Source organism: Euprymna scolopes, chromosome 6 (genome assembly GCF_053919585.1).
Source record: "Euprymna scolopes isolate OS-2025 chromosome 6, ASM5391958v1, whole genome shotgun sequence".
NCBI lineage: Eukaryota > Metazoa > Mollusca > Cephalopoda > Sepiida > Sepiolidae > Euprymna > Euprymna scolopes.
Window position 1 is genome coordinate 45,567,031 of NC_136487.1, and position 26,052 is coordinate 45,593,082.

General features: G+C 32.6%; 1 protein-coding gene across 4 annotated transcripts in view; it reads right to left on the reverse strand.

Moving 5' to 3' along the window:
* The window catches only part of LOC145277627 (uncharacterized), a 171,076-nt gene that overhangs the window by 79,727 nt on the left and 65,297 nt on the right, over positions 1-26,052 (reverse strand). For all 4 annotated transcript variants that reach the window (XM_080129183.1, XM_080129182.1, XM_080129185.1 and 1 more), the window contains 4 exons: positions 18,517-18,643; positions 13,774-13,912; positions 8,666-8,806; positions 1,667-1,848 (listed from right to left, as the gene is read on the reverse strand). In XM_080129183.1, coding sequence (XP_079985309.1) covers positions 1,667-1,848; positions 8,666-8,806; positions 13,774-13,912; positions 18,517-18,643 — 589 coding nt within the window. The remainder of the gene's footprint in view (positions 1-1,666; positions 1,849-8,665; positions 8,807-13,773; positions 13,913-18,516; positions 18,644-26,052) is intronic.

Sequence of the window (26,052 nt, forward strand, 5' to 3'; positions counted from 1 at the left end):
ATTAGAGAATATCTAATAATGTTTTTAGTTGATATGGGAGTGGTTCATCTTTGGTGATTCAATCGATAGTAGTCCAAAGAATTTTTAAAAATCATTGAAAAGAAATTTATCTTTACTATTATATAAAAATCACTTTGTGTGTGTGAGGGGGGGGTGAGTTCCTTTCTTATAGGTTCCGAAACGATTGAGCCTATCTTTTGCAAATTTCACACAAAGTTAACTTAATGATTGATTCTATAATAATACAAACACAATCTGCATGAATTAAAATATCATGGTTAAGTGTATTGCACGACCGGGCAACGCCGGACGTCCAGTTAGTAAGGAATAAATGCACATGTCCACTGAGTTTTTTTTTTTTTAAGTAATGTTAATTTAATGGTGTTTTTAATGTATAAAAAGAAATTTATCCATGAAAATCTTAATGTAAATACTAGAAAAATAATCTACAAGATTTTTTAAGATTTAAAAAGTTCATTAAATAAATATAAGATTTACTTATATGAGTAGTAATAGTAAAACTGTTTATTTATTTATTTATTTTTCATTGTTAAAGAAAGAATGGTTTGAAGGTCGATACTCAAAAGTGAGCAAGCAATGGTCGGAGTTGCAAAAAAGAAATGTTTTTTAAGCGACCCGCCAACAGGGTTTAGTAACAACTAGTATCGAATTTGTTTGCCTGAGTAAAGAGCCAATGGTCTGGTCTCCTTGTTAACAAAAAACTTAGCAAGAGAATAACTTGAATATTTATATATATATGTATAACTTATAACTTATATATAAGTATAAATATATATATATATATAAGTATAACTTGAATATTTATATATACGTAAGTATATATAAATATATATATATATGTATAACTTATAACTTATATATAAGTATAAATATATATATAAGTATAACTTGAATATTTATATATACGTAAGTATCACTCCTATCTTCCTCATTATTTTTCACGGCACAAAAGAGTAATACATTACTCGATTAAATCTGGTTTCTAATATTGCATCGTTAATTATCTGTAATTTCCGCTGCAAAAGCAAACAGCTTATTTTATTCAACTATTTGAAATAATACGTTATTCCACCCATTTCATTGTAAATTTTAATGAAATGAAATATTAAACCGAAGAAATTATAGCTACACCTGAAGAATAGAAATATTTGGTATTGTACCAAGTTTACAACATATGAGTGGAGAATTAAATTCATTCTCAGTGCATTGCTAAAATTTGCTATATGTTAGGTTCTAACATGGTCTCTGGCCTTTGTAAAATCATTTTATATGACAATAGTGTCGTTGAGTTAGCCAAGAACCGCACTAACAAGAGATAAAAATATAAAAGTTATGTGAGTATTTGGCAGTGTGGCATTGTGTATTTATTGCATCGTTAATTCTCAGTAATTTCCATCAAATTCAAACGCGGCTTCATTCAACTACTTGAAATAATAGGTTGTTCAATTCATTACATTATAAAATTTGATGAATTTAACTGTTTAACCAAAGAAATTACAGTTTTGTATTATTGCTTCTAAACCAATGTACATGAAGACAAAGAAACCACAAACAATCAAGATCCTTAGAGTTTTAGTATTAATAGTATATAGACTAGATGAGAAAACCTTGCCAAAAAGATACACTTTAATAAGTGCACACTTACTTTCTCGGTAATGTCAGTGAAATAAACAATCCCTTTTTCAGCATCGACAGCCAGTGCTGCGATGGTGTAAGGACCATCGACAAGTTTTTTAGAATGTAGACCTTTAGCATCTGCAAAGTTCTGCTCGATATAAAATAAGCCAAATTTCTTCCCTAGCAATAACATCGAAGGAGTTTGATGGCCTACAAAAAAGATAAGAAAACAACAATTAAGAGACTGACACCAAAAGAAAATGTAATAATAATTGTGAGAACTGTCAGAAATCGAATTAAACATATAAAACGATTACAAAAAAACAAAAAACAAAAAAAAAAACGATGTGTGAAACATGACGCATAAGCGTAGATTTTCTATTAGTTATACTTTCTATTAGTTATATTTTCTATTAGTTATACTTTCTATTAGTTATATTTTCTATTAGTTATATTTTCTATTAGTTATACTTTCTATTAGTTATATTTTCTATTAGTTATATTTTCTATTAGTTATATTTTCTATTAGTTATACTTTCTATTAGTTATATTTTCTATTAGTTATATTTTCTATTAGTTATACTTTCTATTAGTTATATTTTCTATTAGTTATATTTTCTATTAGTTATACTTTCTATTAGTTATATTTTCTATTAGTTATATTTTCTATTAGTTATATTTTCTATTAGTTATATTTTCTATTAGTTATACTTTCTATTAGTTATACTTTCTATTAGTTATACTTTCTATTAGTTATATTTTCTATTAGTTATATTTTCTATTAGTTATATTTTCTATTAGTTATATTTTCTATTAGTTATACTTTCTATTAGTTATACTTTCTATTAGTTATACTTTCTATTAGTTATATTTTCTATTAGTTATATTTTCTATTAGTTATATTTTCTATTAGTTATACTTTCTATTAGTTATACTTTCTATTAGTTATATTTTCTATTAGTTATATTTTCTATTAGTTATACTTTCTATTAGTTATATTTTCTATTAGTTATATTTTCTATTAGTTATATTTTCTATTAGTTATACTTTCTATTAGTAATATTTTCTATTAGTTATATTTTCTATTAGTTATATTTTCTATTAGTTATATTTTCTATTGGTTATATTTTCTATTGGTTATATTTTCTATTAGTTATATTTTCTATTAGTTATATTTTCTATTAGTTATATTTTCTATTAGTTATATTTTCTATTAGTTATATTTTCTATTGGTTATATTTTCTATTGGTTATACTTTCTATTAGTTATATTTTCTATTAGTTATATTTTCTATTAGTTATATTTTCTATTAGTTATATTTTCTATTAGTTATATTTTCTATTAGTTATACTTTCTATTAGTTATATTTTCTATTAGTTATATTTTCTATTAGTTATATTTTCTATTAGTTATACTTTCTATTAGTTATACTTTCTATTAGTTCATAATTCCAGCCCGTTTAGTGAGATGTTATGGGGGTTAATAAGAGCAATATCTTGTCTTATTTCTCGACAACGTGCTAATGCAGTTCCCTACAAAATATCTTGTCTTATTTCTCAAACAACGTGCTAATGCAGTTCACTTACAAAATATCTTGTCGTATTTCTCAACAAAATCTCATGTTCGCTGCAAAATTTGAGAGAAATAACTTAAGCCTGACAACCAGTTTCTTTCCATACGGCATAGGTCTAGCTCCACAAGAGGGAGCAATATCTTGTCTTATTTCTCGACAACGTGCTAATGCAGTTCCCTACAAAATATCTTGTCTTATTTCTCGACAACATGCTAATGCAGTTCCCTACAAAATGTCTTTCTTATTTCTTGAGGACGTGCTAATGCAGTTCCCTACAAAATATCTTGTCTTATTTTTTGAACAACATTCTAATGCAGTTCCATACGAAATTTCTTGTCTTATTTCTCGAACATCGTGCTAATGTAGTTCCCTACAAAATATCTTGCCATATTTCTCGACAACGTACTAATGCAGTTCCCTACAAAATATCTTGTCTTATTTCTCAAACAACGTGCTAATGCAGTTCACTTACAAAATATCTTGTCTTATTTCTCAACAAAATCTCATGTTTGCTGCAAAATTTGAGAGAAATAACTTAAGCCTGACAACCAGTTTTTTTCCATATGGCATAGGTCTAGCTCCACAAGAGGGAAAAGATGTTATTTCATAATAATGAGTCACCACATATCAAGGCTAAAAACCACTCGAGAATAAAATTGTCAGTTGGGTGGTAAACAATGCTATAAGAAGATTAGAAACAATGGACAGAATGGACAAAATTTGATTACTTATGAATATGGTTCAACAAATTGAAGAATATAATAGGAGTTGGCTACTAAAACACAAAAAATGTGTAAACAAATACACATTAAAAACTGAAACGCTTTCATTGCATTCTCGAAAATGTCAGGTAGGTATGAGTTAAATATAAAATACACCTGAAGATTCGAAATTTTTAATATTGAAATATTTGATATTGTACCAAGTTTACAATTGATGAGAATAGAAATTAAAGAAGATTGCTAAAATTGGCTATATATTAGGTTCTAGCATAGTCCCTGACTTTGGTAAGGTCATTTTATGCCACAATAGCATATTTAGGTTTACCAAGAACCACATTAACAAGAGATAAAAGTATAAAAGTTATCTTCAATCATTTATGCAAACATGTCTTTGGTGAAGAAGTTTGGGTTAGTAGTCACAAGGCTTAGAATTGTGGAGATCAATATGTTTATAGTTTGAATATGCAAGTGTAAGTAATATGCATATGTGAGTATTTGGCAGCGTGGCATTGTGTATGTGTGTGCCTTGGTTTACCTTCTTGTTGTTGTTAGTGTGTGTATAGCTGTGAATAGCAATTTGTTTCTGTTCGTGTGACTGTCACTAGTGTGTAAAAATGTGTGTGTGAAATGAGGAAGGCACAGGGATGGGAAGGTAGGTGATTTCAGGTGCGGCTGGCCAGTGTCAGCTCTTGACTGTTTTATAGGAGTTTTTAATTTTGCACTGGCAACTTACTTTCACCTAGACTTGTTACTTTTGGAGTTTGAAACGATTTTTATCAGGTTGTAATATATTTTCAGTCAACACACTTGCTATAAAGTAATAAAGAGTGCGAATCAAAACAAATTGGAGAAAGAAAGAGGGTAACTTATTAGAGCTATTTGCCTTTAGTGGTATCATTTCGCAATTCAGTCAGCACAATGTTGTCAATTTGTAACATGTGTTGAAAAGTAAAAGACAGTTAAAAAGTTATGATAGATAAAGGCATTTCATTTGTTTATAGTATGCCTACAATAAACTATAAAGAAAGAACTGTGACATGTTAGTAGATAAAATATACAGAATATATTGTTCTCATACAACAGAAGAATATGCAAACTATTCATTTAAAAACGATAAAAAGAAGCAATGTGCAAAGAATGATGTATAGACTTACATTTATACATTATCTCACTCCTGGACAGGGTTCAATAGAGAGTCGCCAACCTGATAGGTCCTGAACTGTCATCTAGGCTTCAACCTCTGTCCCATCGACGAGATGTTGCATCCCTCTGCCTGTTCTACAAATACTTTAATGGTGAATGCTCTGACGAACTGCAAACACTTGTACCTCTCCGACATAACTACCCTCGACAAACCCGACAAGCTACTAAGTTTCATCCCTTTAAAGTAGAGATCCCTAGGTGCAAGAAAGCCTTTTACTCCAATAGTTTCTTCCCCAGAACTGTGGGTCTTTGGAACTCCTTTCTGAGATTCTGCTTTCCCAACTGTACTGATATGCAGAAGTTCAAGTGTAATGTGAACAATCATCTTTCTACTCATCTCCCTTCATAATGACCCTGCTAATTAAGTCCCTGATAATAGCCCCCTGCTTCAAAGTGGCACTGTGCCTTGTTTGGGGTTAAAATTGAATAAAAAAATTTAAAAAATTATCTAATATACATTAAGTCTAATGCTATAAAAAGATTAGAAACAATGGACAGAATGGACAAAATTAGATTACTTATGAAAATGGTTCAACAAGTTGAAGAATATAATAGGAGTTGGCTACCTTAAACACAAAAATATGTAGACAAATAAACATTAAAAACTGAAACCACTTCATTGCATTGTGGAAAATGTCAGGTAGGTACGAGTTAAGTATAAAATACACCTGAAGATTCGAAATTTTTAATATTGAAATATTTGATATTGTACCAAGTTTACAATTGATGAGTATAGAAATTAAAGAAGATTGCTAAAATTGGCTATATATTAGGTTCTAGCATGGTCCCTGACTTTGGTAAGGTCATTTTATGCCACAATAGCATATTTAGGTTTACCAAGAACCACATTAACAAGAGATAAAAGTATAAAAGTTATTTTCAATCATTTATGCAAACATGTCTTTGGTGAAGAAGTTTGGGTTAGTAGTTACAAGGCTTAGAATTGTGGAGATCAATATGTTTATAGTTTGAATATGCAAGTGTAAGTAATATGCATATGTGAGTATTTGGCAGCGTGGCATTGTGTATGTGTGTGCATTGGTTTACCTTCTTCTTGTTGTTAGTGTGTGTATAGCTGTGAATAGCAATTTGTTTCTGTTCGTGTGACTGTCACTAGTGTGTAAAAATGTGTGTGTGAGATGAGGAAGGCACAGGTATGGGAAGGTAGGTGATTTCAGGTGCGGCTGGCCAGTGTCAGCTCTTGACTGTTTTATAGGAGTTTTTAATTTTGCACTGGCAACTTACTTTCACCTAGACTTGTTACTTTTGGAGTTTGAAACGATTTTTATCAGATTGTAAAATATTTTCAGTCAACACACTTGCTATAAAGTAATAAAGAGTGCGAATCAAAACAAATTGGAGAAAGAAAGAGGGTAACTTATTAGAGCTATTTGCCTTTAGTGGTATCATTTCACAATTCAGTCAGCACAATGTTGTCAATTTGTAACATGTGTTGAAAAGTAAAAGACAGTTAAAAAGTTATGATAGATAAAGGCATTTCATTTGTTTATAGTATGCCTACAATAAACTATAAAGAAAGAACTGTGACATGTTAGTAGATAAAATATACAGAATATATTGTTCTCATACAACAGAAGAATATGCAAACTATTCATTTAAAAACGATAAAAAGAAGCAATGTGCAAAGAATGATGTATAGACTTACATTTATACATTATCTCGCTCCTGGACAGGGTTCAAAAGAGAGTCGCCAACCTGATAGGTCCTGAACTGTCATCTAGGCTTCAACCTCTGTCCCATCGACGAGATGTTGCATCCCTCTGCCTGTTCTACAAATACTTTAATGGTGAATGCTCTGACGAACTGCAAACACTTGTACCTCTCCGACGTAACTACCCTCGACAAACCCGACAAGCTACTAAGTTTCATCCCTTTACAGTAGAGATCCCTAGGTGCAAGAAAGCCTTTTACTCCAATAGTTTCTTCCCCAGAACTGTGGGTCTTTGGAACTCCCTTCTGAGATTCTGCTTTCCCAACTGTACTGATATGCAGAAGTTCAAGTGTAATGTGAACAATCATCTTTCTACTCATCTCCCTTCATAATGACCCTGCTAATTAAGTCCCTGATAATAGCCCCCTGCTTCAAAGTGGCACTGTGCCTTGTTTGGGGTTAAAATTGAATAAAAAAAATTTAAAAAATTATCTAATATACATTAAGTCTAATGCTATAAAAAGATTAGAAACAATGAACAGAATGGACAAAATTAGATTACTTATGAAAATGGTTCAACAAGCTGAAGAATATAATAGGAGTTGGCTACCTTAAACACAAAAATATGTAGACAAATAAACATTAAAAACTGAAACCACTTCATTGCATTCTGGAAAATGTCAGGTAGGTACGAGTTAAATATAAAATACACCTGAAGATTCGAAATTTTAAATATCGAACTATTTGATATTGTATCAAGTTTACAACTTATGGGTATAGAAATTAAAGAAGATTGCTAAAATTGGGTATATATTACATGTTCTCGTAGTTGTCCTTTCCGTTAGTTGACATGCACTTAAACCCCATCAATTTAGTGGGACATGTGAGAGGTTAATGAAGTTGAAATCTAGTCTTAAATTCTTCACTATGTGGTGGTGATAAATTTCCCAATAAAGTCTTTTATTCACCACTAGCAAGAGGCGTCCAATCTTGCCAGGTTGTAAAATACACTTGATTATATTTTTATTCATGCAGATTTCATATTTATTATTAACAGAGTCAATTAAATATTATATATATAGTACTGATTTCAAAAGTTAAAAAAAAGATAACTTGCTATCAACTAGAATTGAAACTAAAACATACAGTGCCCAGCCACACTCCCTCATTTTTGCTCCAGCTATGTTCCCTACTGTTTGAGCTAACCTGATAGATAGATAAGAAAGATTTAAAATTAAATCACTTCAAGCTATGAATGAATTTGCACATGTGCACAAGTAATAGAAACATGTTGGCAAATTGAAATGAATATTTTGCATTTCAACTTGCCGACATTTCTGTTTACGCATTATTCATCCATCCAAATAAAGATCTTACTTGTTATAAACCATCCTTGGTGTATAATTACTATTTCTTGTTAACGTCAGTGTTATGTGACCAGTAGTTTAAAAATTTATCGGTTAAATATTTACACACAAACTCACACACATACATACATCTACTGTTTAACTTATACAGATAAGAGTTGTTGTCTAAATCATTTGTTGCCTCAAGGGAGGTAACTCTAGCCTAGAAACTAGTTTCTATCCAAGGGAGATAAATTTAGTCTAGACATACCCTTAGGAAAGCTATGAATCTCCTATTTTTCTCAACTGCTTCAGATTAAATAGATATAAATAGTATCAGAAATTTGTCTACAGAAATTGTGCACAGAAACCTAGAGTTATATTAAAAATAAAAATCTTGTATTAAATAATCTACAAAAGCATTGATAAGCCATAAATAAACAATATAAAATAAATCAGTCATTAAATAAAATAAAATAAAATAGAATAACTAAAATAAGCAAACACATACCACACAATTTTTCAAATCTCGTTCCTGGACTTGTTTGTTGAGGTTTTGCTCCAATGCAAGTGCAATAAGCTTTGTAACCTTTTGTTGAAACACAAAGGCCTTCTCCAGGACATTTGTTCCATTTGGGACCGTGGCAGTAATCTGAAAATATAAGAGACAATTTACTGATCCACAGCCTAAAACAAAAATGAAATTTAAAATATTTTGTAAAAATTCTATATTTTCAGACTTTTATATTCAGCATTTGTACTTTGTTTCATCAATTCTGAGTATGGACCAATCTGGGAGTTTGGGTGAGTGTGAAATTAAACTTTAGTTGTCATTACACCCAGGTTTGTTCTGACGCGGAGTTGTAGTATCCATCAAGGGGTGATATGTGGACACAGTGAACTAAAAAGAAAATGGTTGTTGAGTTCAAGTTTTATGTAAAAACTGAGAGAAATACTTACTTCACATGTAAATTATGAACATGTTTGTTTGTAAGGGAAGTTTTCTTTGCTTAAAAAAATCTGTTTCTTTGCATTGAACAATGGAATCCATCTTGTGACCATTCCCATCTCCAACCATCAATTGACTGCGAATAATACACATGGTAAATTGGCTAAAAACCGATGTTTGCAATCCATTGAATCATTTCGAAATTGACAAATTGGAATATTACTATTTCTTCAGTCAACATGAAATCATTGTCATAGATATAATTTACTAAAACTTGGTGGATGCCTTCTAAGAACTCAGTAACCATTTTCTTTCATTACTATCATGGTTTCATTGATGGCTTGATAGAATTTATCCTGTGTACAAAACTGAACTGAACTGACTCAATCACTCTTGGGCAAGGTGTTTGTCTCTAGCCTGTCCCATCACCAGGAAATCCGTCTTTCTCAGACTATTGTACCTTTTTTTTTCTGCTTACCATACTTCTCAACCCTATTAACTACCCTCGGCACCAAGCTTCATCCAGTGGTTAGGGTTCAATTTGAGAACTTTGGGGATCACCTCTTAGCGAAATCAACGGACCCAAACGTACAAGCAAATATCAGAATGTTTTGTACTTCTTCGTTATGGGAACGAAATTTGAAAATCAAAATATTGAATTTTAAGTAAAACTAATGGTACCTACTTAATTATCATGTCTTAGTAATGAACACATCCAAAAATTATGAAAAATGATAAGTTAGAAAAGTAATTATTAATGAAAACAGTTTTCAAAGACAAGTAGCGAAAATTCAATTTTGTTAAATTGGCCTAAGATTTTCAAAATTTTCAGAAAATAATTACCTCCTCTGTTAGGATTCAAACTCTCCGATTTTTCTTTTTTAATAAAACTCAGTTTTCGCCAATTGTCCTCAAAAACTATTTTCATTAATAATTAATTTTTGACCTTATCATTTTTCGTAATTTTGTGATATGTTAACTACTGTGACATGCCAATTAAGTAGATACCATTGGTTTTATTTGAAATGCAATATTTTTGATTTTCGAATTTCGCTCCATGTTCTAATTTGAAAGCTTTGGAGATCACTTCTTAGTTAACATAATTAACGGATGCAAACATATAAGCAATTACTAGAATATTCTTCTTGAGATAAGTTCTTGCAAAGACACGTATTCATAATTCCTTCATTTTCAATTGTATGAGGGGCGTGCAATAAGTAATGCCTCTGACCCACTTCTAGTTGTCTGATCTAGCTGAAATTTTGCATGTGCAAGGATTTATATCTCTACGGGTTATATGGCAAATTACAGCTCTGAACTGATTGTGGTTTCTGTTTTACAGGTGTTTGAACTGAGTCGGGTGTGAAATGGAGCCTGTTGAATGTCAAGCAGTGATCCGGTTTTTGTATTTGAAAGGACGCACACCACAGGAGACTTTGGATGAAATGAAAGAAACTTATGCTGATAATGCCCCATGATATGATCTTGTAAAACGCTGGCATTGTGAATTCAAACATGGCCGGAAGTCTGTGGAAACAGCTCCCAGACCAGGTCGCCCCTCCCCTTCTGCCATTGATGAGGCAAGTTGAGGCTGCCATTTTGGAAGATCGGCGCATTACTATTCGCCAAATAGCCCAAGATTTCAAGATTAGTTCAGGGTTTGTGGAAACTATCATTCATGACCATTTGCATATGCATAAGGTGTCTACCAAATGGATTCCCAAGTTGCTCACACCATTCCAGAAGCAAGAACGTGTCGAGTGCTCGAGGATGAATTTGAAGATGTGCCAAGAAGATGAGTCAAAGTTTTTCAAAAGACTGATTACACAGGATGAAATCTGGGTCCATCACTATTCATCCAGAGACCAAAGCCCAGTCAATGCAGTGAAAGCACTTGGACTCACCACCTCCAAAGAAGGCAAGAGTGAATCCCTCCACTGGCAAGGTCATGCTCACAGTCTTCTGGGACCAGGACGGAGTAGTGATGACAGATTTCCTGGCAAAGGGTACCACAATTACAGGAGCCTATTATGCTTCACTTTTGAGGAAATTAAGGGAAGCTATCAAAATCAAGAGGTGGGGCAAGATCAGCAAAGGTACCCTCCTCCTGCAGGACAACGCTCCAGTCCACAACTCACATGTCACCAGATCAGAAGCACGGGCATGTGGTTATGAAATTCTTCCCCATCCTCCCTACTCTCCTGACCTTGCACCCTCTGACTTTCATCTCTTCCCAGCCATGAAGTTGTTTTTGAAAGGAAAGCATTTCTCAGATGATGCAGCCTTGATTTCTGAAGTCACGTCGTGGTCTCCAGAGCTGCATCAAACAATGGGAGAAATGAATAACTCTGGGTGGTTCCTATGTAAAGAAAGACTAATAACTGTGCCAAGTTTCGTTGCTCTACTGTTATGGGAAGTGGGTCAGGGGTATTATTATTGCACGGCCCTCGTATATCATTCTTTATTACTTACATAAGTAAAATTGTTAAATTATATATACAGATATGTTCTTCTCCTTTCGAAATCCTTTTGCTTCTAATTAAAATTTCGATCTTGTAAAAATTGAACTTTCTTTTGGTGGGAGAGAGGTAAAAATCGAAGAGAAAAAAGATTTAATAACAGCATAATGGTTTTCTAAAATTTTGAATTAACTTTGCGAAATAATGTCCTCCTTCTATTTAAAATCCGCGCCAACCACGCAAACATTGGCCTTCAGGTCAAGATCAAAGTGTAGTATCTGTTCTTCAGATGCTGCACTTCAATTTCTTGTTCTCTATCAGTGGAGGAGAAATCCTTCACGACTGAGACAATTTTTATTTTTGTTCCTTTTCTCCATATTAAAAAACGACCCTGGTGTCTAACTCTGTCCCATGGGGAGACATTGTAAATAAGAACCACGCAAACATTGATTTCAAACTTGCAACAACTGTAAATAACACTGGACATATCCTTTTCTCTCTCCATGAGGGGCTGACACCTTGTGGTTAATACCACCAGCAAGATGAAAAAAAAAAGATTGGCAGTCTTCTTTGAAAAGGTGTTTTACACTGAAAGTCTAAAAAAACAAATGATTTTAATCATTTAATAAAATATTTTATAGCATTATTTGGTTTGCTAAAATTTCCCAAAAAAACTTACAAAATAAGTGTTTAAAAGACGTGGCTAAACTTCTTATATACATCCTATCATTACATTGGGTTAAACGTTCGTTTTATATGCTGGCATGTGTTGGACAACTTTTAGAAATTGAATAACGACTCTATCTATCTATCTATCTATCTATGCTACGTAATCACTGTGGTCGGTTGTTTGGAATGCGTTTGTCCAGTCTATATAATGTTAATATGTACTTTCATTGCTGGCACAAAATATATACACACTAACAGCGAAGTAAAAATCACAAAATAGCTGATCTACAAAAATATATTGGTTTTATTTTACACCGACAATCAGTTTTTTAGTGACAATTTGTTATTCTCTTTGTTTTTCATGTTTACTGAAAGGTGCAGGGTTTGCATGGTTAGACGGTTGTCGGATGGTGAAGAAATGGTGATGTATGCCACAACCTCTCTCTCACTCAGACCAACTGAGTTTTTCTCTGTCACAAATTTATTTATAAAAACATTCTTTTTTATTGGAATGTTTAATATTCCCTTTGTCTATTGTTTCAACCTTTTGACTGATATCTGCTCCCATATTTGTAGGTCAAATTATGTATTCCGTCAGACAATTGTGAAAAGTCCCAAATTCTTTACATTTGAATCCATTTGTATGTGTGCAACCCACTGAACGTTTTTCTTCCCAAGGTTGCCTGCCAATGTCTTGTTGTGTTGTCATCAAATCGGCGTATATTGTGTTGTCATTCACTAAATCCTATTTTTTAAATCCTTAATTAATGGGCCATTTATATGTATTTATGTACGTTATTCGATATATAACGGACTATTGTCCTCAGATCCCTTAATGTCTGTTTACTTAACGGCCTGTGACTCATCTAGTGCTGTAAGTGCATGCATCAAGCATATAATACATGTAACATATGATGACATAACTGTCTGCTGCTGGCCGTATCTGGGGGATTTGCCAATCATCATCTGTAATGAAGACGCTTCAAGATGATGTGTGTTTTTATATGGTTTATTCATCCCGTCAGCAGAAATAGAGTGACTGATGATCTTTGGCTTGTGGGTTCTCTATTTGAGACCGTCACCGCCTTCATGGGGAGACCTTCTTAACCCATCTTGTTTGTTCGACATCTAGGCTCCAACTCAACTAAAATTTACTCAGCTTATTCAAACCGGAACACTTGACACGTCACATCCGATCCCCGTTTGTTGCAGACTTCCGGTGGAAACTGACCAGTCACAGTGTTTGATACTTGTGAAAAACTTGTCACCATTCAAATTCTCTGTTGTTTACTCTGCTAGATAGATAGATAATTATATTATATATATTATTAGATAGATAGATAGATAGATAGATAGATAGATAGATACATGCTTCTACCTGGCTATTATCTAATAATCTAGCATTTAAAAATCTAGAATGTTTTTTGTTTTTTTTTTAATCAAATAAACTGAAGTTTGAGAATGACCTGAAAGGCCAAGACTACAAATCTTGTTTTATGTTAGTAAATAAAGAAGTGAAGAATGTAAGTAAAAATAAATTACCTATCTTTGGTGTTTGCTTCCAGGGACCACAACTTATTACTCCTTTTGGGTTGTCCATCATAGTTCTGTTGAATGCAATATTCCCAGTGGAAACATTGATTGCTTTTAATTGAAAATCTCCAGCAATAAATGCAAGATCCTGGCCAGAAAAAGATTATTGATGTATTCATGAAATGCATAAATTATTTTGCATATACTTTCCTTAATAAAAAAAGAAACTTTATATACCAAACGTATTGCTTCAATATTTGCATCATTCAATATCAGTGTCAAATGGAGGTAATAGTTAATAGTATTGACAATGCCAACAATATCTAAAACATCTACACAGATAACACAACTGTCTATGGAAACACCTCTTTTCTAGAACAATGGGGAAAATTGGTTTGTTACTTTTAACAACTCTAAAATCAAACTTCAAACCCTTTTGGCATGCCACTCAACAAGCCACATATTCGTAGGCTAGTTCTTCTAGCGTTTGTAGCAGGGGAGTTAATGTGATTGCTGTAATTTTGTGCTGCCTTCCGACTGAACTTGTTTCAGTGATAACTTTACTATAAAGTCTCGACCTATCTCAGCTTGCAGTGATTAATTATCTATTCAAGTAATCAAATGTCGCTCTTCAGCTTATCAGTGTAAAGCACTTTTTGCCAACTTTAAATATAAGCAAAACAAGTTAAGCTTACAGCCTTAAAGACTGTGGAGATCCAAGTGTAGGAAATTTTGAGGAGGGGGCGAACATGGTTTTGTTTGGTATGTTTGTGATACCCTTCACACAGTGACCTCCAAAATACCACCTCTGAAATGGTTAAGAAAATTTACAATCTTTTCTGTGATTCAGCAAATAAATTTGTAATTGGATTGGCCCCACACTTTCTTCTTCACTGCAATCTCTTTCTCACAGATGCAATGTTGCTAATCTCAATCTTTTGTACAAATACTATTATGGCATATGTTCCTCAGAATTGTCTACTTCCTTTGTTCCAGCTCGTTTGACACGTGGGTCAAGTGGTCTCCATCAATTCGTTGTTTTAATACCTCAATGTAATACAGCTTCCTATTCCAGTAGCTTCTTTCCAAGGACTGCAGGACTCTCTTCCTGCTCAGTTTTCCTTCTGCATACAGTCTTAGTCTTTTCAGACTAAGGTCACTAGATATCTCATGTCTTTGCAATAATCAGCTATATAGCTCCCTACATCAAGTGGCTTTATACCTTGCCTCAAGCGATTTCCACAAAAAATTTCATAAATTGTCCACCAAGTTTTACTCATAAATCTCTAAAATGTACCAAATCTGATTGCAGAAAGGATTATAAATTTTATTAACGATTCCATAAGTGGCATTTTGATGGGTCATTCAGTCTAATGTATTGAGGTAATTGATATATGCTTTTAAAATATCAGTTTTCTGAAAGAATGCTGTAATATAGTCAAGTGTTAATTAATTCCCATAAAGTTTGTTTGTTCTCCCAAAGAGACGAAATTATCAATAACTTAAAAAAAACAAAAAAAAAAAAGAAAGAAAACGGACTCTTTCATGGAAAATACATCATAGAATCAAGGCAGGAATAGAAAAAGATCAATTGGGATAGGATCAATGATGATCTGGCTTTAAAAAGATCAAGAGGGAATCCATTTTAAAGATGTATTCAATCAATGTGCTTGGCGATGAAAATGCTATTTAAAACTGAAGACAAACTCTTGCATAAAGATGCAAGGATGAGTTTTAAAATGTCTATTATACTTGCAAGAAAATCTTTTGACATCACTCTGATCTGAAAATGATTCTAAAGATCAAAGGTAAATGTTTTTTGACCTCTGCTGACCAGCAATAATCTCTAAGATTAATTTAAAACAGCTGAATCAATTATAAATGTTCATATTAGAACAATCAGCATATAAAATAGACGTTTAACCAATGATGATGATGATAATGATAAAAATGAGAACTATGACAATTAAGATGATGATGATGGTGATGATGATTATGATAAAAATGAGAACTATGACAATTAAGATGATGATGGTGATGATGATGGTGATGATGATGATGATGATGATGATGATGATGATGATGACGACGACGACGACGACGACGATGATGATGATGATGATGACTGACAAGTAAGATGATGATGATGATGATGATGATGATAAAAATGAGAACTATAACAATTAAGATAATGATGGTGGTGATGATGATGATAATGATAAAAATGAGGACTATGACAATTAAGATGATGATGGTGATGATGACGATGACAATGAAAGAAAGAAAAGGTTGTAAAAAAAGAATGTTGTATATTCCTTCCCCACGTAGTCGTCTTAATGTGCATGTGCGTCTGTGTGATCGCCCACTTGTTTCCTTCATCTGAAGTCGGTGCCAATGCCGACAGTGGTCTCTCTCAGAAGAAGTCTTCTGAATCTGATGATGATGATGATGATCATCATCATCATGATCATGATCATGATGATGATACTGCTGCTGCTTTTTTGTTGTTGTTTATTTGTTGAGCATCATCCATGATGATACTTTGTGTTGGCATCCGCTTCCCCAAAAGTGTAATGTGAACAGACATCTAGCTGCTCAACTCCCTACACAGTACCCCTGTAACTTATATCCCGATAGTAGCCCCTTACATCAAAGATATTGAGTACTTACAGAAGGGACCATGTGAAGGTTGCCAACGTTTTTAAGTAAAAGTGTTTCTGTGGAATGAACTGGGTTCGAACTTAGTACATCCAGCCTGAATCGTTAAACACTGTGCCACCATCACTTCCCTGCTGTTGTTGATGATGATGATTTTTTTAATGGAAATCGCTTCAGAAAAGTCATGCAGCCACTTAATATAAGGAGCTATAAAATACTACTTATAGGTCAAAAACCTGCCAACGATAAGTGTTAGTAAATGATGATGACATCGATGATGATGACGACAATAATGATGACATCGATGATGATGATGACGATGATGATGACATGGATGATGATGACGACGATGATGATGACATCGATGATGATGATGATGATGATGATGATGATGATGATGATGATGATGATGATGATGACGATGATGATGACATCGATGATGATGACGACAATGGCGCCTGGTTCTAGCATGAATGGAGTATTTACACACAGTTACAAAGTTCATTGATTTGTGATAACAAGATTGCAAAGCACACAGTTTTTTTTGTTTTTGTTTTTTTTGTTAAATCGAACACTTTGACGTGGGAAGAGATAGCTCCCAGACAAAAATGTGAGGAGATGTGAAATTTAAGGTGCATTTAACTGTTCTTGCTTTAAATGATTAGCAGCTGTGACCTAGTGATTTATATATTTTGTATTTGCTGTGTTATCTTTATCTTTATAGATGGTGTGAAAATGTTAGTTAGGGCTAAATTTTTATAAGTTGTTATAATTTAAAAAAATATATATTGTAAGATATGTTGTATACTAAAAGATAGAGAAGGGTGCATTCGGTTGTGAAATCAGGGGATACTTTTCCAATGTAGGAAGAAAGTGTGAATTAAACTTGGGAATACAGTTTTTGTAGATTTAGATCTGACCAGTTGTTTTCTTGCGGTTTCTGCATCTAAAAATGAGCCCAGTTTTCTGTATCACATTCAATGATGCAGCTAGATTCTTGAGTGGAGAGCCATTCTCGTAATAGAAAAATGATCCAAAAAGATATGGCAATAACTATCGTAAAGAAAAGAAAATTATCCCATTGCAAATATTCAGTGTAGCAAGCAAAAGCTTTGAATTGTAAAGAATTCCAGTATTAATCCAGTCAGGATCAGCAGAGTTTAGTTCCCTTCTCGTATTAAGACAAAAACCTGTGACTGAAAAATCCAAAGAGATTCAGCATATTTTATACAACGATTTTGGTACCTGATTGGTGCGTTCTTATCATCTCTAGCTATAAATATAATCCAGATCTTTATGATCATATCTTTATATCATGCCAAAAATATCGTAGCATAGATTATGTTGATCAAAGTCAAGGTATTTCGGATGCAGTAGAGTTTCCATTTCACTTTTTCTTTGAATTATGATTAAAATTTCTTCTGTAGAATTTAAGTTCTTTAATCTTTTGACACCATGTTATATTGGCACTCATATTTTATACAGAGAGATTAAAAATATAGAGAGTGAAGGACTAAAACCATGTGCATAACAAGCAATAAATTTTACTACTCTGATGTACAAGTGTTGTCTAAACACAGGAGAGTTCCACTGTGAGCTTCTGTGATAAAGGGAGGCAATACTCAGCTTATGTTGATCATGGCAATGAGTAGTACAAATAGCAATATTTATTAATAAAATAACTGATTTAGCTAGTGTTCAATTTCTATTTATAATTAATAATATACAGATAGTAAAATAATGAAATAAATTAGCTGACTATCTCTATAACTTATGGATAAATACTACAATTGTGATTTTTCACAACAGTAGGCTGTAGAGAAAACATTTTATTGGCTATATGAAAATTCGGTGTGATTTTTAAATCAACCAATCAAATCAACCTATTTTTAAATCAGTATATTTTCAAATCAACATATTCTCAAAGAAACCAATCAAATCAACCAATTCTAGTCTAAATCCTAAATCAAGTGAAAAATCAGACTGAACAAAAATAATGTTGACAGTTGTCTACCAGTACAATTAATGATAAATTGCTTCATTTTGAGTGTTTTGTTTATTGAGTATAAAAAAGATAAAATCTTTAACGGTTACCCGATAAATATCGAAGGAGAACATTTCTTTTGATGCAACATCTTGAAAGCCGTAAATTGTGATGAGATTATTTCCTGCCAGGTCACATGACAGCAGCTTGCCGAGGCCGACATCTAACATGTAGAGTCTAAAAAATGCAACAAGAATTTTTTTCAAAGTAAAACATTGGGCCATCCCATAAGTTCTGCGTGGATTTCAATTCTCTTCAATTTAATAGCAATTAGGTATGTCTAATGAAACTAAATAATATTTCTATATCATATGTGGTGACTTATGTTTATACTTTGGCGACGAAAATGAAAATACTTAAACTCGTGTCTACATAATTCTCTCAGCGCATCAACTCATCTGAATGAATATTAAAAATAAACAAATAAAAACATTCGAAACCAATCAAATCCATTTCTCTGAATTTATAAAAATGCCGTTTTAAATCCACCTTTGGTGCATAAAAAGCCAGATTGTTCTTCATTAAACAATTGAGCCGATAGATCTAAGACCAACATCGCCTCAACATCCTACCGCTCCTTTGTTGGGATTTGGGGCTGCTGTAATTTCAACTCACGCATACACAGTCATAAGCATACGCATACAGACATTAACGAATATACAGACACATAGCTTATTAACTCTTTCGTATTATCGTATGCTCATCAAAAAATAATGTGTAAACTTATTCATTGAAATATTTCTAACTTTTCTCACTGAACTTTTTTTTTCTGTGAAAACAAATGAACATTGACTCTTATTAAGAAACTTTTAACATAATATAATTTGTATATTTGAGTAGAAAAGTTTGGATTACAATTTTCAGACACGTGTAATACACGGCTCTTAAACTGTCGACTCTGACTTCTTTGATACTTCAGCTAAATAACCATCCTTGTTTTACAAGAACTCTAAAAGTATTAACAAGCATTCTATGTTTTTCCTGTTGTTGTAAACTTCCATTTTAAACATATATAAAATATCTCTTTTGTGAATTTATGTTTTTAAACTCATTATTTTATTTGTGTTTATTACATAACATTTCTCTCATTCTCTCACATTTAATTATAAACCTAAAAAAACATTTTCACTAAAAATGTCTCTCCCCTAAAATACCTTGCTCAAACTGGAACCCCTAAATGGGACTTTCTAAATATATGTATGCATTTGGATACATTTAACTTCATAAAATTTTATTTTACTGGAAAAATTAATTGAAATTCTACCGAGGCAACCCCTTTAAATAGTATTTAAAAAAAACGTATTTAATGCACATAACTCTTTATGGGTTTAAAAAGTTAACCCTGCAGCCGAATTAACTCCAAATATTTACTCTGCTTGAATGAAAAAACGTTCAGAATATGTTTGACAAATTTCAGAAATTAAAATTTCACTGTTGAATATGGAAACCAATCAAAACGTCCAGAAGAACACATTGTGCCATCACCTAAATAAAATAAATAAAATCCTGCAAATAAATAAAATCCTGCAAATAAAGTCCTGCAATATAAGTTGAATGATTTGCAATTAAGCTTTCTTCAAACTATAGAACTGTTCATTGCCACCTTCAACAAAGCTTGGAAATTTGTGAAATGTTCTAAAGGCAATCATAAATCACGAGTTGAGATCTAATAACGTTTGGGATAAGCTGATAAATAGATATAAACACACACACACACACACACACACACTCACACATACACACACACACATACACACACACACACACACACACACACACGCACGCATGCATGCATGCATAAAAGTAGCCTCGTAGGAGATGTCCTTTTCTCTTCCTTGCAACCTCTATCTCACAGAAGAGATGTTGCGAGTTTGTCTCTGATGTATCGTTATTTTCATGGAAAGTGTTCGACTGAGCTTCAATCTATGGTCCCCCCTCGCAAAACTTTCACAAGAAACACTCGTCTAGCTGTAAACACTATCAATAATTCCCCCCACTCTTTATCTGTGCCTAAACCTAAACGTAGATTCCATGAACAAAGCTTTTTTATTAGAACTTCACGCCTGCGGAATTGTCTTCCGTTTTCCTGCTTTCCGGCTGACTACAATATGGTTGTCTTCAAGTCTAACGTAAATAAGTTCTTGATGAGCCGTTCCATATAAGTTATAAAATTTAACAAAATTTCATTACTAATGATTATTATATTGTCCAATTTCTACTGTACACTCTTTAACCCTTATCCTTGAGTGGCCTCTTGGCCTTGATAATGAGTTGATACCTATGAAAAAAAAAAAAAGAAAAAGTCCTATGTGAACAAGTTCTAATTGAATCGTCCCCCTAAGTAATCCAAGTTTCAAAATTCCCACTGTTTACTATGCTAAAATCACAATGACTAATGTATACCTATTAACCCTTATCCTCGAGTGGCCTCTGGGCCTTGATAAGTGGTGACACCCTTGTAAAAAAAAAAAAAAAAAAAAAATGAAAATTTGGAATTAAATTCAGTAAATTGAAAAAATTACGGTAAATTCATCATTCGACAAGGTATACAAAAATTTAATGTTTTTTTTTTTTTGTCTTTTACAGTATTATACAAGCTGTAATTTGAAAGTGCTTCAAAATTTCAGTTATATATATATATGTGTGTGTGAATAGATAAATATAGATATGACAATCAATATACATGAACACAGATGCAATCATAGATAATTAGATTCGTTTGGTTTGATGTGGTTTACTGCATATCGACACATCAGTGAGTCATTTAATACTAACCAAATATAAACCTACTCCAACCCAAATGAGACAATAATCTATATATCGATAAAAGTGACAATGTGTGTGTGTGTGCGAGGACACTTTTTAATCCGTATACTCAACGATTTTTTGATCTACAGACTTTAAATTTGGTATCTAGTGTATTCAGGCATGTAGAAAACTTTTTAATCAGTTTTCATCTGGAAAAAGGGCTGCTAAGGGGTTAAAATGGAAAAATTGGTACTTGGTGGGGAGGGGGTCATCGGATTTTTATTTGTTTGTCATCTGTTTCACAGTTGTGCATGCATGAATCGTTCACGTTCTGTTAAGAATAAGTAGGTTTGTAAACACTTTTTAAAGATCGTGTCAAGCTGGCCTAACAGTTATCGTACTTGACTCATTGTTTTTAGGTTTTGGTTTTGATCTCAGCTAGAGAATATTTTTTTTTTAATTACAAAATGTGAACCATTTAGAAAAAAACATAATACTCACATGCACATATCTCAGTTTCTGTATGAATTAAAATATAATTATGGTGCATATTTTATGACCGGACAATGCCAGGTGGCCGGCTAATACTCAATAATACTATGCATGGGAGAATGGTGACTTTGTATAGATATAGGATACTGGCAGATGTGGTTTGTTTTCTAGAGAGGTAGGACGAGCCTACCTTCTTCCCAGCAGCCTTGGCAGTGTCTTCTATGTATTTGTTTCAATTCATGATGACTGTGAATGTTAGATCCAGGAATTGGAACGATGAACTCTCAGATATGATGTTGTTAATCATGACAATCGATGGTTGAAAAGGTGTTTTATACCTGTTTAACCTTCTAGCACATAGCATATAAAATTGGTTGGACGGTTACTTATTTTATAATAATACAGTAGAGACTAAATGTATAGATGTTAGAGTTTGCAGTCATCATCATCATCCACAACCAAAAGATAGCCCCATTATAAAGGTCTTATTTTTGTAAAGATGCAGTCAACGTATTCTGCAGTTAGATATAGGTGAACAAATTCTTTTTGTCGTTTTAAACTTCTGGTTAGCATTGAATTGTTAACACATTGTAATTAGTCGTATCAATGGCTAGTAGCGTCTCTTTTTCTTTCTCTTCTTTTCTATTGCTGTTAATCTATCTCACAGTCGTAGTGAAGATATAATAGCAGAAGTTTCTTTGTTTTATTTTGGTCCCATAACAGAGTAACAATAGAAAATATTTTTATTACTATTTAGCTAACATATTTGTTCAATGGCATCATATTCTTTGTTGCTTTATTTTTTCACAGCACTGTCAAACTACGTATTATGTAAGCCCTTTCTCACCCAGTTTTCCAGGGGAGATGAGGTTTTAAAAAAGACATTCAAACTCAGTCAGCTCACCTGCCAGAGAAAGATTTTGCTATCCTTTTCCCCCAGGTTTCATTTAAGATTTTCTGCTTGTGATGTCATATATTGACACGTAGTACTATTTCTAATTTTTAACTTCTGTTGGAATTTTCTGCTTTTATGTTTAATATAACCTTATGTGGAAAATTCTGTTTTTAACATTACTCTTACACATTCACAACATTACATTGTTACAACATTAAATAAAAGATATCTTTAATGTATTATTCTTTTATATGTGAGCATTCATTTAATCTTCCAAACCAAATCAGCATCAATAACAACTTCAACATCTATTGCCCCGGAATTGGAAGAAAAAAACAACTAATAACATTCATAGCCATATAGCAAGAATTTATCACAGGGGTCTAATGATATTTTTATAGTGGATATAAATATAGGGACCCATATTTTCAATGGTCAAAACTAGGCACCGCCAAAACTGGGGGGGGGCAGGTCAGTACTTTTTGACGGGCCGTCTTTTTAAAAATCTACCAAAAATCAGGTAATTATCCGATCAATACGAAATTTTCAGCGATTATTAGAAGAATGAACTTTATAACAGTGTACTTATTTTTCATAAACGATATTTATATATATATTTTTTTTTGCTTACAACCCCCCCCTTTGTTTTGAAGTGGGAACAAATATGCTTAAAATAATCATCTGAAACTGAACACAACATATTGTGTTGTTGTAAGGGACAGAATTATAGATTAAAAAAAAAAAGTTGTTTGCATACCTTATTTTGACGTCTGAATATCAAAACTTCGATTGTGTTTAATTATCCCGCTTTTGAGTTTTGAAGTGTGAAATTCGGTGAATATGTTAAGTAAAATAATTAATTTAAGTAAAGCAAGACAAAAAAAAAAATTTTTTAATATTTATACGAAAAAAGCCATTTTAAAATTTTTGATAAATAAATTAACAATTTTTTTTTAGCGAGCCGAATAATGCATGACCATTATTAAACAGGGCATGCTTTGAATAATCGATACAAAAAAAAAAAAATTCGATAAATATTGTGCCCTTTGTGTTAAAAATAGCATCACTTTTTTTCGATCCCGTTTGAAAACGTTTGCCGCCTTTCGACTACGGTGGACCAAACGCGCTGAAATAATTTTTTTTTTATTCTGCTTTAAATTGCCCCCCCCCCATTTTGGGGAGCCTGGCCCCACACACACATACACATTAAAAACCAAACTCATACAAATGGTCACCCATCTGGTACTGGCCAGCCTCAGCTTAATAATACATTGAAATTTTCGTCACTGAAAAATAAGTTTTTTTGGCCTGTTTGGTCTTCCATAGTTTTCTTCTTATCAAACGCAAACGTAAACAGTGTCGATCTAGACTCTAGATCGACGCGAAATAACTGGTTACCTATATGAATAAGTGGAATTATTTGAAATCCAGGTACTTATATTATAATACTTTTGCATATTCTCTTAGAAAATCATCCTAAATCTTAGTTAGACAATAAATAAATAAATTAATTATTTCAAAAACCTTTCTTTTTTTTAATATTTATGTACGTTTTTTGTGCAAGAAAAAAAATGTCAATTGTTAACTTTTTGGGAAAATTTAACATTTAAAATTTAATTAAAAATAGTAGAAAAAGTTTTACATTATTCTGTTTTCTATATGATAAAATTCAGGGTTTTATCTTTCTGGGAAAAAAAAGTTACTCAGAAATAATGGATTTTAATAAATGTAATTTCGTTTTAAAAAACAACAACAACTTGATTTTGCGGCCATTTTTGGCGGTGCCTAGTCAAAACCTACAGGATTATACATTGATGATCCAAGACACATGGTTGCTATAAGTACAGAAATAAATGACCCTTTTATGAGGCATCTATAATATAAATCTCACCTGTCTGTTTAAATGTATGTATGTATATATGTATGTATATGTGCATATGCGTATGTATTTGTATGTGTATATGTATGTATATGTGTGTTTGTATTTGTATATGTGTGTGTGCATATATGTGCATGCATATGTATATATATGTGTATGTTTGCACGTGCGTATGTATATGTATGTGTATGTATGTATGTATATATGTGTGTATGTTTATAGATATGTATATGTGTATGCATATGCATATATGTATGTATGCGTGCATGTATATATATGTATACCAATGACCGTCTTCATTGTCATGTCTGCTTGAGTGTGTGAATTCGCCGGCAAGAGTAAATAAGTCATTTTCGGGCTCATGGACTTTCAGTGTCTGAGGGAGTGGCACTCGTCTGACAAGACGTTGCAATCATCATGTATGTATGTATGTATGTATGTATGTATGTTTGTACGTTTGCCTAATACTTTCGACCGAGGCGAACGATTTTCACGAGATTGGTATCATTTTGAAGCTTGACTCTTCGAACGACAAATATCGAAAAATTGGACAAAAACATTAATTCCTTCACCCTCAACTTTTGTACAGAGAAGGTCGATTTTTTCGCTGACATTTTTTGCAAGTCATTCAACCCTCGCATTCACGACGTCGGTTAAAAGGCGTTATTTCGACCGCTCATGACGTCACAACCCCAGTAGGCACATCGGTAAAGCAGTTTATTTTTTCACCTCTTTTTCCTTTGGCACGTTATGGGTTCGAGTCTGCTTACTACTCCTATTTTTTTTTTTTTTTGAGGCTTGCAATTTTCCTTCTTTTTTTTTTTTTTTGAGGCTTGCAATTTTCCTTTCCTTTTTTTTTTTTTGAGGCTTGCAATTTTCCTTTCTTTTTTTTTTGAGGCTTGCAATTTTCCTTTTTTTTTTTTTTTTGAGGCTTGCAATTTTCCTTTCTTTTTTTGTTTTTGAGGCTTGCAATTTTCCTTTCTTTTTTTGTTTTTGAGGCTTGCAATTTTCCTTTTTTTTTTTGAGGCTTGCAATTTTCCTTTTTTTTTTAGAGGCTTGCAATTTTCCTTCTTTTTTTTTGAGGCTTGCAATTTTCTTTCTTTTTTTTTTTTGAGGCTTGCAATTTTCCTTCTTTTTTTTTTTGAGGCTTGCAATTTTCCTTTTTTTTTTTAGAGGCTTGCAATTTTCCTTTTTTTTTTTAGAGGCTTGCAATTTTCCTTCTTTTTTTTTTGAGGCTTGCAATTTTCCTTTTTTTTTTTGAGGCTTGCAATTTTCCTTTTTTTTTTTTGAGGCTTGCAATTTTCCTTTTTTTTTTTTTGAGGCTTGCAATTTTCCTTCTTTTTTTTTTGAGACTTGCAATTTTCCTTCTTTTTTTTTGAGGCTTGCAATTTTCCTTTTTTTTTTTTGAGGCTTGCAATTTTCCTTCTTTTTTTTTGAGGCTTGCAATTTTCCTTTTTTTTTTTTTGAGGCTTGCAATTTTCCTTCTTTTTTTTTGAGGCTTGCAATTTTCCTTCTTTTTTTTTTGAGGCTTGCAATTTTCCTTTTTTTTTTTTTGAGGCTTGCAATTTTCCT